The following is a 13910-nucleotide window of genomic DNA, read 5'->3' as shown; positions in this document are numbered from 1 at the left end:
AAAGAGTCATGAATGTAAACCGGATGATTAGGGTGGCCAGAAGTATGACCACCAAATAAAAAGGGTGGTACTATATTAAACTTAATTCTAAAACAGAATAGAAAATTACATCAACTGCTAATTTTCATGTACATATTAAAGAAAATGGAGAAGGTATGGGATTATTCTGAATATCGGCTGATCATTAACCTTAGTGGGCTCCACAGACCCCCACCACACTTGTCCAACATTCTGCCTTTAAGCACTAACAGATGAAGCGCCGTGGTATAGGCAGCGCCACCTCCCTAGGAGCCAGGAGCCACCTGTTCTGCATTCCTCACTGACTGCCTATGCAAGCTTAGGTGACCACTCCAGGTCCCAGTCTCCTCATATTATATAACGACTAGGTTGAACTAGAGTCTCTAAACTCTTCTTTGGCTTTAAAATTACATGAAGGTATAACTGGATATGCAAGAACTGACAAATGTATCAAAACACCAAAGCTAACAAGGGACTAACTTTTCATTTTAAAAATGTCCATTCTGACGAGATCGCACATTCAGGGTGGTGTGGCGGTAGACTAAAAATGTCCATTTTGGATAAAGAAGTGGTGAAAATACACGTGCATGCACACACACACACACCACACACATAACGGAATACCATTTAGCCATAAAAAATAAGGAAATCCTGCCATTTGCAACAACATGGATAGACTTTGAGGGTCTTAACGCTAAGTGAAATAAGTCAGACAGAGAAAGACTATGAGATATTCTATGATCTCACTTATATGTATACAGAATCTAAAGAATTAAAAATTTTTTTTAAATCATAAGAAAAGAGATCAGATTTGTTATTATCAGAGGCAGGAGGGAGGAGGAACTGGAGGAGGTAGTCAAAAGGCACAAACTTCCAGTTATAAGATAAACACTAGGGATATAACGTACAGCACGGTGTACATTATATGTTATTTAACACAATACGCTAACTGTATGATATATGTGAGAGTTGTTAAGAAAGTAAATCCTAAGAGGTCTCATCACAAGGAAAAAATTTTTTTATTTTTTTGCTCTCTCTTTCTATTGTATCCATATGAAATGATGGATGCTAAGTAAATTTATTATGATAATCATTTCACAATGTATGTAAATCAAACCATTATGCTGTACACCTTAAACTTATACAGTGATGTATGTCAAGTATATTTCAATAAAACTGGGAAAAATACACATGGAGAGTAACTGTTTACTTTATATTTACTCTAATTAAAAGATTAAATTAGAGCTTAAAAAATGCCCGTTCTAATGCAGTACAGCTTTTTTACTGGCATGTTACCTGGACATTAGCCATTATAACTCATGTGCTGGCCTCAGGCGTTCTCATAACACTCAGCACTAACTTTGACTAGGAAATGTGTTAAGAAACAGTTTGCCAAAGAAGCCAAAAAAGCAAGAGCACGGGTTTGCAACCTAGCTCCACCACTGAGCTGTCCGGCCTTGGCAAGTTGGTTGGATTCTCTGAGCCTCAGCTTCCTCCTCAGAAAATGGAGATAAGGAGAGAATCTACTGCCTAGGGCTGCCATAAGCATTAAATGGGTTTAATGTGTGTAAAGCACTTGGAACACAGCAGGCACTCAGCAAGTTTAGCGGGTTTTCTTTAGCTTTTTTTTCCCCCTACCTTAGATACTAACCAGCTCTACCAATGTGACTTTGTAAATTCAGGTCACTTTAATCTCTCTGCAACTTAAAGTGAGCGGGTTGGACTAGATAACCTTTAAGGAGAATTCTAAAATTCTTTGATCTATGACCTAGTATGCTGGAGCTCTTTCATATCCACTGTAATTTCTTGAGTAACAGATTATTCAAAAACTACCAACATGTATTAAGTACCCACATATGGTATTCCAAGTTTCAGGTTAGTAGCTTCAATTAATCTAAAATCAACCAACCAACCTCTTGAAACAGGTTATTATGCCATTTTACAGATTAAAAAAACTGAGACTTAGGTTAAGAAACCTGTTCCAATATCCTGTCAAGAGCAGAGCTGTAATTCTAACGCAGGTCCTTCTGGCCCCAGGGCAATGTTTCTACATAACAGTAATTCATAATTAACACCCCATTACTCAGGGGTCCCTATCAAAATTACCTGATTTCTTTACCTCTTCAGCCACTAGTGCTATTTCACACTCCTAAAGGAAAACGTCCTTAGCAATTCTGATAAAGATTTTGAGAAAGCAGGAACTGAGTGGGGCCTGAATGAAATTCCTGGCTACAAGCTATCTCGGTGATTATTTCGGAATTTCATCAGTTAGTGCTCTCTTTTCTCACTTGCAACTATAATCAAGATTTGATCACAAATCTGTAAAAAGGTGACAAAATCTATTTTTGAGCTTCTCACATTTATATAAAACACATACTTTGGTAAATAAATTCCTTACTTTTGTAGCACATTTTCCTTCGTTTAAAATTTAAGACTGTAAAGTTTTTTGAAGAATTTACTGTCAAGTTGAGCTGCATTAGTATCATAACCTCAGAATCTACTTTGCCAGTACAGGAAAGCTCGACCCGAAACACTGTTTAAAAAAAGAAAAAATATTTTAATTTTCTAAAAATCAACATTAATGCCCATTGAATAACTTAGAATTTATTTTTGTTGCAATAAAACTAAAAATAATACATTTACATAACATACTAAGCAGAAACTTTCAGAGAACTTATGTTTAGACTACACAGCTTCGGACATTAGGTACTTCATTCATTACAGATATAAAAGTTAGCATTAAAGAACAAACCAAGACATAAAGGAAGAGAATTATTTTCAAATTTGCTCATGATTTTTAATGTATCAATCTGTCTCATAAGTTCTCTTATTATAATATAGTAAAGCTACAGAATCATAAGGCAAACCCTACTACCTCACCAGTCACAATCAACAGTAACAACAAAAATTACTTGATAAAAAGGAAAGACAATTCACCACCAAAATGCAATTATGTATTATTCTTAATGAAGAGATTAAAAATAAACCTGTAAATGAAACTGATAAATTCTCAACTATGAATTAAAAAGAAAAAAAAAAAACCTTTCTAAACAGAAATCGGCTTTAATCAATTAATGTAGCAAGGGGATAACAGATTTTGGTGCACATCCTTTTTTTTTTTTTTTTTTTTTTCCAATCTTTCAGTTTAAGACTCTTTTTCTACAAATTTAGAATACATCATTCTATCATCTATATCAGCGTATGAACAATATGGGCATTTTTGAATTTCTTTACTGGCCCATAAAAACTAACCAGCCTTCCCATGTTTTCTTAAAGCTTAGATTAATGAATGTCACTAATAACAGTGAGTAAGACTGTTAAAAAAGTTCCATAACACTGGGGCTTATACTGTCAAGTTTTAAAATTTTTCATTTTCTTTATATCTCACATCTTCAGGAGCCTCTCTCAAAAGGCTGGCTCAAAAGTAGTTAAATTGGTGTAAATATGACACTTAAATGATTTACTCAGACATGTCCTGAGCGCCTATCCTGTTCCAGATGTTATGCTAGGCACCAAGGGTAGACAGCTGAAAGACAGCTCCTGCCCTCAGGGTGGCACAGGCTAGAGGGAGAGACAAAGACAAAGAATTACAAGACAATGTGATCAGTTCAAAACAGTTAAACACAGAAGAGTTAACAAATGGAGGGAGAGGAGGCAGGAAAAGGAGAGTACAGATTCTGAGTCTTGCAGAAAATTTAGTATGAATAGAAATTCACAAGCAGGAAAGATGAAAACATGGTTCGAAATACCGAGACCAGCATGTGCAAAGGCATGGCTCTGAGAACTACATGTAGCATGGCAGTGCTGGAACACTGGGGCAAACGCAGCAATAAGGTTTAGACAGGCAGGCAGGGGCAGATGGTAAACACAGCACACTGGCTGGGGAGTCTGCAGTGTGCTCAGCTGATTGGGGTGGGGGCACTAAGGGGCTGGATATCACATGGTCAGAAGTGAGTGGTCAGTGATTACCAGGGCTGCAGTGTGGGAACTAACGGAAGAGAAACAAGACCAGACAAAGGGACCCAGCCGGGGGCCGACAATGCATATAAGGAGACAGAGGAGAGCTGAGTGCAGACAGTTCTGGAGGAGACGGAAAAGAGGAAGTGGTTTAAACAGTCCAAATAATCCCTATTTTAAAAAATTACTTTTCAAAGTACTTACGCATCTGATACCTACGTGTGTGCGTAGAACACTGCATTATCAGTAGTTTAACTGTTCTTTGAGAGTACATGGGACACGGTTAAAAACAGTATGTTAAACTCTGTCACTGAGACTCACCTGATAAAGTGCGTGGAACTTCCCCCTGAGCAGAAATGTTGACCTGGGGCATGTCCATAGCCACGAAATTGTCTACTTGGAATCCCAGCTTATATTCAACCTGTTAAATGGAGAAATAAACAAACTGGATCCGTGATAACAGAAAGGGCACCAACAGCTTGACCTCACTGATTTAGGTCATTAACTAATGAATGCATGAGCCTTTCATAAGAACAAATAATCTAGCTATTTTTTAAAAAGTCCAAATTGTCAGAAACAGTGCTAGGAATGTTCCTTTTTTTTTAAACAGTTGAAGAAACCAAGCCAGGGAAGTTGAATATATGCAAAGTAGCTAGAGTGGGAATCCAGCTCAGCTGCGTCTGATTCTAAGACTTTTCTCCACCAGACTGCGTTACCTCTTACATGACCCATTAGATTACTACTGTCTTGGGGGTGTGTTTATTTTTTTCTTCCAGTTTTATTGAGATATAATTGACATATATCGCTATATAAGTTTAAAAGGGTTACAGCATAATGATTTGACTTACATACATGATGAAATGCTTATCACCATAAGTTTAGGGAACATCTATCGTCTCATATAGATACAAAATTAAAGAAATAGAAAAAAATTTTTCCTTGTGATAAGAACTCTTAGAATTTACTCTCTTAACAATGTTCATATATAACATACAGCAGTGTTAATTCTATTTATAAGGTTGTACATTATATCCCTAGCACTTATTTATCTTATAACTGGAAGTTTGTAGTACCTTTTCACTGCCTTCATCCAATTCCCCCTGCCCACCTCCTCTGGTAACCACAAATCTGATCTCTTTTTCCATGTGTTTGTTTGTATGTTTGTTTGTTTTGAAGTATAAGTGACCTACAACACTATATTAGTTCCGTTTATGCAACACAGTGATTTTTTTCTATACATTTCAAAATGATCACCAAAATAAGTCTAGTTAAGATACGTCACCACAAAGATATTGTTTAGTTATTGACTATACTCCCCACACTGTAAATTTCATATCCTTGACTCTTTTATTTTGCAACTGGAAGTTTGCACCTCTTAATCTCCCTCACCTCTCTCTTTCCTCCCTCTCTACCCTCTCTCACTCTGGTAACCATCTGCTTGTTCTCTGTATTTATGACTCGGTTTCTGTCTTGTTATGTTTGTTCATTTGTTCCTAGGAATTTTCAATTGGATAGAAATTCAATCCAGTAAGCCACCCTCTATTTCATGCTCAGAACAGTACCACCACTCTCCTGTACAATGTGCCATCTAGGATTCAGAAATTCTGCTGAGGACCACAGCCACTGACAGAGAAGCCCCGGAGAGGCAGATAGATATGAAGGGCCAAGGAGCTGAGATGTATAACTTACAGACCATGACTAGTCACCAATGTCTTCTCTATCTGATAAAAGCCAAGCTCTGAGGGCCTGCATGTGACTGGTGGATGAAGGTCTGTTCTACAGACCCACTCACCTCACAAGCAGATTCCAAGGTACAAATTTCTCATAGAATATCTAAGCCACATTCTCTAGTCCAGCTTTCACCACTGAGAAGGTTTATGTTTGGATGCCCATCTAACCTCTGGATCTATTTCTCAAGTGATTCAGAATCAGGAAAGGAAGAAGGGTGACTAGGAAGATGTCCTGGGAACACCAATATTCTCTATCAATACCTGGCCTACATAGGTTGCTTAATAGAACCAATCAGCATCAATCAATAAATACAGTCCTGTTGCTAGAGAGATGTTCATGAAAGAAAGAGCTCAAACTGCAAAGCAACAGGTGGAATTCAGAACGGCTGCCACCTTCAAGACCTTCAGTGAGGCCTTATATTTCACGTTACTCTTTGTCCTGCCCTTGGGGACTCAATAAGAATGGTACCCCTCTCCCATTCAGTGGTCACAAGGGCTTTTTGGTGGAGGCTGGGACTGGCAGAAGCCAAAGGGCAGTGGGTTAGGAAAACAGTAGTAGGAAAGAGGTTCAAGAAACCATTCTTCAAGAAACTTAACTAGGAAGAATGTAATCAGGTAATAGGTGGGGAGCAGGGCTGGAGGTGGGTGGTGGGGTAGATTTCAAAAGCCTTTCTTCTTTTTTCAATGGGAGATACTCAAACATGTTTATATGCTAATGAAAAAAACCAACAAAAAAGGACTTAACAAAGAGGAAAGGAAACAGGGAAAGAGTAACCTTCCAGATTATAAAAGAACGGATGGACACCTGAGTATTAACTGGGTCAGGAGGTGTTTAAACCATGGATAAGAAGGGATCAATCCAATGACTGTAACTCCCCCTCTGGGTTTCTCTTTTCACACTCTACTTGAAAGTCCCAGAAAGCTGTAGGGGGTATGCAAATATTAAAGTATTGCTTTACAGTTAAGATAGGTATACAAGCAATTGTTAAAGGCTGTATTTGGTAAGTGCCATTTTCATAACAAAGGGAATGTTCTTGCTGCTGCACATCAGTGACTTAGTGGCACCTTGGCTAGAAGTGTTCCCTCTCATCTTAGCGTGCCGAAATACCGTCACTGCCACCAGGGGGTGCGAGAGAGCTGCAGCCTAGCAAGTCTGGGCCAAGAATGAGCAGGCTTTCCCAGCAATACTCACTGACTAAGAGAATGCATTGACTATATCCCTATATCCATGCTACCTCTAAACAGGGCAATACATGAAGGGCAAGTGCATGAAAAAAAAATTAAGCACAGTCAGCAAGAACTGGATTAGAACCATGAGACTGTGTGACCATTAGGTAAACTACTAACTTTTCCGAGTTTCAGTTTTTATAAAATGAGGCTAGTACAACCATGTTATGAGGATCAAATAAAATAATTAATATGACACACCTGTCAGTCTGGCACAGGTCCCCTCTAATAAACGCAGACCCCAGTGGCATCAGCAGTCATTCCAGAGTAGCTACCCTATGCCCTGCTGCACTTCCCCATAAGCACCAGCCTACTCCTGACCCCAGATTCTGACACAAGCTTTCCTATGCCCTGCCAAGAACAATATTGCAGCCCTTCTGTTTTGTCCCCCATCTTGGGAACGCCACTATTCTGAACAGCCTCCCATACTCTCAGCCTCTTCACAGGTGTCTTCCCCACCTTCTCCCCCAGCCTGGCTTTCCTAACCCTCAACCCTCAGGGCCTAGACAGCAGAGTCAGCATTCTTTCAGGATCATTAGGTCCTACACACCCCTTCCGCGTGCAAAACCCCCTATACTCTGAAGCTCCCAACTTCTACTCATAACGGCTATTTCTCACGCCATCATCATCAGTGACACACAGGGACTTTGCAGAGGCCTGGGCGCTTGGCTCACTCTGTCTCCTGCCATCTTCCTGATGGCTTCAATATTAACATTCAGTATTCCTATGTACTGAAGAATTGTCCCATAACCAAAACAAATGCAAAAATCCCACTCTATCAAAGATCCCATCATAACATCTGATTCCTATAAAACCGGTTCTTTGTCTCCAACACTCTGATTCAACCAACATTTATGAAGCACATTTGTAAGCCAAGGGCTATGCTCATAGTTGGGATGCAAAAGCCAATAAAGCTATTTCCATCCTCTCCAGCCTAGCTAGTGACCTGGTTTCACTTTCCCACAGACTGTGCCCCAAAGAAGACTAGTTACCGACACAGTCGTATTGCCATCAGGACTCTGACCACCTCTCACTCTACTTCTGCTGCCCAGCACTGCTGGGGGAAATCACACCTGGAAGAGAAAGTTGCTCCTACACAAAGATGATCCCCAGGTTCAGGGCAGGCCGTTGATCCTGCTCAGCAATCCCTTCCCCCATCACCCCTCTCTCCCTAGTCTTCTCACTCCAAATCTCACGGGATCCACAGCTTCACCACCTGCTGCCCTCCCCACTTCCCTTCTCTCAGACGATGCTCTTGTCCCCTTCGGCTGGCACACAGGAACCCCCTTTCTGCCTTTCTTTTCAGCTCCAGGCAGATCTGTTAGAACCCTCAACCTTTGCACACCAGTCCCAAGGAGAGATCTGTTCTCCTCTCCAAATGATAAACCCTTCTCTCCTAGTATACTAGCTCTAGCCCACTTCACCACTGATGGGACTTTGTATCATCAACTCATCTCTCTCTCTCCTATATCTTCATTTTCTCCCATATGCCCAATTACCTACTAGACATATCTACCTAATAATCTTACAGCTCTCAAATGCAGCAGATTCAAAACCAAACTTATTATGCTTCCCCACACTTGCTGTCTCCTTTATTCTAGGTCTCAGTTATTGCAAGCAGAGACACAGCTAGCCAGGGACCAGAACCCCTGGGGCAGCAGACAAAGCCAGCGGCAAACAGGGTCAAAGGCCCTAACTGCAGTGCTGAGGGCGGGAACAAGACTAGCTCTGGAGAGTCTCAGTGCAGCCAGGGGTTGGAGGCGGAGAAGGGCAGGAGGGAGAGAAGTAAGCTTGTGAGTGGAGCTGGGTAGAGTCAGGGGCACGGAGAGAGGTGGTGAAGGGGCTGAGTAAGATTTCTGAAAAGCCCAAACCTTTGGCCAACAGCAGCCTGGAACACTAAGAAGTGTGAAAGCACCATGCCTGTCCTTTGCTTCCTCCCTTTTTGATGCACTGCCTAAACATGAAAGGCATTCCAAAGCAGTTCTCTTCTCCCTCAGGAACCTTCGGAATATAAAATTTTAAATTGCAGTTTCTGGGGTTAGAAACTGCCAATTATTAAAGGCCAGTTTTTTCCTATTTTGGCATGTATCGATCTATATCGAATCTCACTTGCCAATGATCCTTTGAAGAAACAGATCTCCTCTAAAGCTAACATTTATAATCTACTGGAACAAAGGAAATCTGAACAGCAGTTGTTTATCAGAAACAAGAATGAGCCAAAATACTTCAGAAAAGAAACTAGAGAATATATAAATATTTGAATAAGCTAAGAAATAAACATTTTTGGTAATCTTCCCTTACTTGGAAACAAATGGCAATTGCAAAGAGGCAGCTGCTGAGTAAAGCCACTTCCTTTTGGAACACAGTACAGATTTAAAGTGAATACACTTGCCTACAGCCAAATAGGCTTTTAATTTCTCTGAAATTACCCGAAGTGCTGCATTTCTCATAGAAACCCCACTCTGCAGGCGATACAGCAGGCTGAGCCCCAGGGCTGCTGTAGGAACTCTGGACAAGTTCCCTGCAGACCCTCCTGACAATGATGAATTCCTGAAACCAGAGAACAGCTATGGGATGGGAGTGAGCGGGGACTGTATTCTGCTACATTTTGGTATATTTTTGCCTTTCAGCTATCTAAAATATCTACTGACACTTAACAGATGCAGTTGCATGTTTTTTTCTGGATATTGGAGAATGTCCTGGAATACAGAAGAAACTAATTATTCGTTAAAGCCACCAGTAGTATTTTTTTTCTTTTTTTGAGTGTGTGGCCTTGTGAAAGAGAAGCAACACCAGAGTTCTCATCCCATCTGGAAATGCAATTAACCCATCATATTTACCAACCACTCACTAAGGCAGTGTGACACAATGTCATGAATAAGACACAGCTCCAGCCTCTGAGAAGACCACAACCTGTTTGGCAAGATAAAACAGAATCACGTATACACTGGAGAACACTATGATCAAAAGCTTTGATGTGTTAAAACTAATGTTAAAATATCTACAATGTGAAGGGAAATACCAAGAAGCCTGGAGATCTCTGGAAGCAAATACCTCATCTTCTGGCAATTCTCAAAAAGCAAGAACTACAAAGTGTTGGAGCCTGGGAGCCATGGCCCTCCTTTTGAAAGTTCCTGATTGCATCCCAGAGCCAACATGATCAGTTGAAGAACTCTCCAACATGTCTCTCCTAGCCCCTTGCATGATTTTCCCATTTCAAAAAAATACACACACACACACACACACACACACACAGAGATATTTATCTATGCACAGACTATCTTTAGAAGGGGAGACTAGAATCAGGGTAACAGTGGTTGCCAATGGAAGGCGAACTAGGTGGCTAGATTGCTTGGGGATGGTTCTAGGAATGTGTAGGGGATTTATTTTTCACTGTATACCCCTATGCCTTTTGCATTTCGTACCATATGCATAAATGAAATACTCAAAAGATTAACTTTTAAAATAGACAAACTTCAATTAAACAACTGTGCTAAAATCACTGAAGAGATCATGACCTAAAACTGGAATTAGGAGCTGCAATGGAGGTCGAACATGAAATTAGATTTAACGTACACACATTCCTTAGTTTTTTACTATAAAACACTTTAAGATATAACATGATTAGCACTTTCCTCTAAATTCTTACACCTGCTACAGATGAACTGTGAAATAAGTTTAGCTATATATTCAAACTATGAATTCCATTCATTTTTCCAAATTTACAACTTTATTCAGAGTAAAATATCTGGAAAATCCCAGGTGTGCAACTAGTTTGTCAACTAGCTTGTCAAGTGTACCCAACCTATGTTTTCACACTTCTAGATACAGGAATCCACCACTCCTAAAGCAGCACATTCTAACTTTGAAAAGCTCTAACTGCTCAGAAGTTCCCCATTTGCTGAGCTGTGCCCTGTGGCTTCTACCTGTGCATCTCTTCCATAGTCGGTTAAGGAATACCTGTAACTAACTACCAGGTGCTACACCAGGCACAAGGGCCACAGAGGACAAAAAGAGGTTCCTACCCTTAACATGCTCAGCACCTTGGAGGGAGACAGAGAAGAAAATCAACTACTAAAATATTCTTAGAGTATGATAAGGGCTATGAGGGAGGAAAGAGAAGGTCACTGTGGGTACAGAAAAGATGAAAAAGAGGTGACACCAAGTGTAAGTTTTGAGATAAAAAGAGTTAATGAGGTAAAGAATGGGGAAAGGGCATTTCTAGCAGAGCAAACAGCAGCAATGTAACAGGGCACAGGGCATTCCAGAAACTGCCAGACACCCCCCCCCCCAAAAAAAATGGCAGTAAACAATTAGCAGGAGGGCAGGCAGAAAAAGAAAAGGCAGGGATGAGATCATGAAGGCTCCCTAAGAAATAGAACTTTATTCTGGTGGCAACCAAGAGCCCTAGGGCAGGTTTGCGGGGGGTACAGCAAGAGGTCAGTCCAGAGGCAAGACCAGTTAGAAGACTATTTCTGTATCTAGTTAAGAAACAATGAAAGCCCAAACTAAGGATGAGGCATTAGTCTCGAGAGAGATAGGAAACGAATTTAAGGTGTAATTATGAGAGAGAATAATCTGGACTGGGAAGGTGAAGGAGGAGTCTAGGATCCCTTCTAGGCTTCTGGCCTCGACGTGTAAATAAATGTGATGGCCTCCAACAAGTCAGGGAGCTTCTGCCTTACGAGGACTATCATACCAGCAAGAGCAGGCCAAATGTGCACTAATGATGGTAGTTAATACCCACCACAGAAGCAGTTTGGAAATTATGCTCTACAAGATAATGCGAAGAACATGAAAGGACAGTACAGCTGTACCAAGGCTCCTCCTAATCCAACGTGTACCCACACCAACACTGCTTCCCACTCAAACATATATATTCATCTGAGCCCCTTCTTCTATCTACTCTCCTCCACTCCTACTTCCTCCTTGCGACAGGCTCCTAAAACTCCTCAGGCACCCACTATCAGCAGTCAGACCCCTGAAACTCACTCCAAATTAAAAAAAAAAAAAAAAAAGTTAGTGTATATTTTTAAAAACGAATGAATAAGAGAATGTTTAATTCTGTTCAATTCTAACTGCCACATCCTACACTGCCTTTTTATTCATAAGTCACTACTCATACACTTGCCCAGAAAATATTCTCATGGTATATCAGCATTTTTTTTTCCCAAGTGGTCCCAGAAACAATCACATCCTGTTCAAAGTCAGCAGCTTAACCAGAATAGAATCTCTACTATTTCATTAGATTTTTCACTATTTTAAAATATATGTATTATTTGTTTTCATATTCATCAACATTAAAGATAGGAAAAGTAACAAAGGACTAACCATCAATTTTTTGGAGAATATAAAAAGCTTCTCTGCCTGAAAGATTCACAGAAACGATGGATCTCAGAGTTGCAAGGGAACTTAAAATTCAAGACTGCCACTCCATAATGTTTAAATTCCTTCTACAGCACTACCACCAAATGGCTACCTAGTGCAGATCACCTCTTCCAGTGAGAGGAAACAACCACACTGGCTAAAAGTGAAACCTAGTTCTAAACACAGGTGCAAAAATTAGTGGTTGAAAGGGTGTTGCGTTATGGGATTTTAATATATAATTTCAAATTATTTCCCCACGATTACCTGTTCATTATAAAGGAGAGAACTTTACAGTGGAGAAAACTGGTGAACTGTGTGATCACAGTTAACATCAACAGTAAGGGGACAAACTGACATCGTGTGCACTGTGGAGGACAGCAATGCTGTAGTGTTACCACCAAGGAGACATTCCGGAATCTAACCATAAGGAAACCTCAGACAGACAACTCAAACTGAGGGACAGTCCACTGGCCTGTATGTTCCTAAATGTCAAAGTCAAGAAACACAAAGAAAGGCCACAGTAGAAAAAAGGGCTATAAAGAACATGATTGGGATAACTGATGAAATATGAGTCTGTAGATTAGATAATAGTATTGTGTTAATATTAAGTTCCTAACCCTGTTCTTAGAAAATGTACACTGATATACTTAGGGGTAAAGGGGCACAATGCGCGCAATTCACTTGCACACAGTTCAACGGAAAAAAGTGTGTGTGCATGAGGATGGGGAGAATGAGCGAATGAATGATAAAGTAAGTAAATGGAGCAAACCAGTAACAATTAGTGAACTTGGGTAAAGGATATTCTTTGAGAATTCTTTGTACTGTTCTTATAATTTTCTCTATGTTTGAAATTATATCAAAATTAAAAGTTACCTGCCCCAAATAACGTCACACAATGTTATATAAGAATACTGAAAAATGTGTTAGCTGTTTCCTTGAAGAGTCCAGGTGCCTACCCATTCAAACTAACAGACCTCAGATTAAAATGTCTCAGGTGAACCTTTTCTGAATTACCTATATCACTTACGCTGGCACTTCAGGATATTCAAGTTACCATCTACTATATGTTCTTAGTTCACATGAATTTTCTCCCTCTGTTTTTGCAGATTTCACCCTAAAGAGATCTATCCACTCCTAAAAGAACACCCCCCTATTTGGATACCCCAAGGCAATAATGTTGGACAGTTGAGGTGCTCTAGACAGCAAGGCACATACGCTTTACCCAGGATCCAAGCTAACTCAACTTTAATCACAGCATTCCTGCAGCTATGTTTTAATGCATGTATGTGTATGTGTGTACGTTTCTCTAATGTGCATGTGAGTATATATAATAATGTGGATATATGCATATTTATATAATCATTTTTACTTATCTGACTGGCAAACAAATATACTTAAAATATTTAGCATTAAATGGTGAATTGAAATAAGCACTCTTATTCACTTTGTAAGGAATGTTGGCTTATTGGTACCATCTTGGGAGAGGGAAGGGAGAAAGAATTTGGCGATATCAATCAAAATTTTAATCATGCACAGTCTCTGACCCAGTCATTTCACTTCCTGGTCACAATGTACTACTCAGAAATAATGCCAAAAGTACACAAAAATTTC

At 40.0% G+C, this 13910-nt stretch overlaps 1 protein-coding gene across 2 annotated transcripts in view; it reads right to left on the bottom strand.

The window, feature by feature from the left end:
• Positions 1-13910, bottom strand: part of RYK (receptor like tyrosine kinase) — a 100469-nt gene that overhangs the window by 47829 nt on the left and 38730 nt on the right. For both annotated transcript variants that reach the window (XM_059920301.1, XM_059920302.1), the window contains exons 3-4: positions 4297-4396; positions 2417-2551 (exon numbers count right to left, since the gene is read on the bottom strand). In XM_059920301.1, the coding sequence (XP_059776284.1) occupies positions 2417-2551; positions 4297-4396 (235 nt within the window). The remainder of the gene's footprint in view (positions 1-2416; positions 2552-4296; positions 4397-13910) is intronic.

The sequence above is a fragment of the Balaenoptera ricei genome, chromosome 4 (assembly GCF_028023285.1).
Source record: "Balaenoptera ricei isolate mBalRic1 chromosome 4, mBalRic1.hap2, whole genome shotgun sequence".
NCBI lineage: Eukaryota > Metazoa > Chordata > Mammalia > Artiodactyla > Balaenopteridae > Balaenoptera > Balaenoptera ricei.
This window is presented reverse-complemented; position numbering and strand designations above follow the sequence as displayed.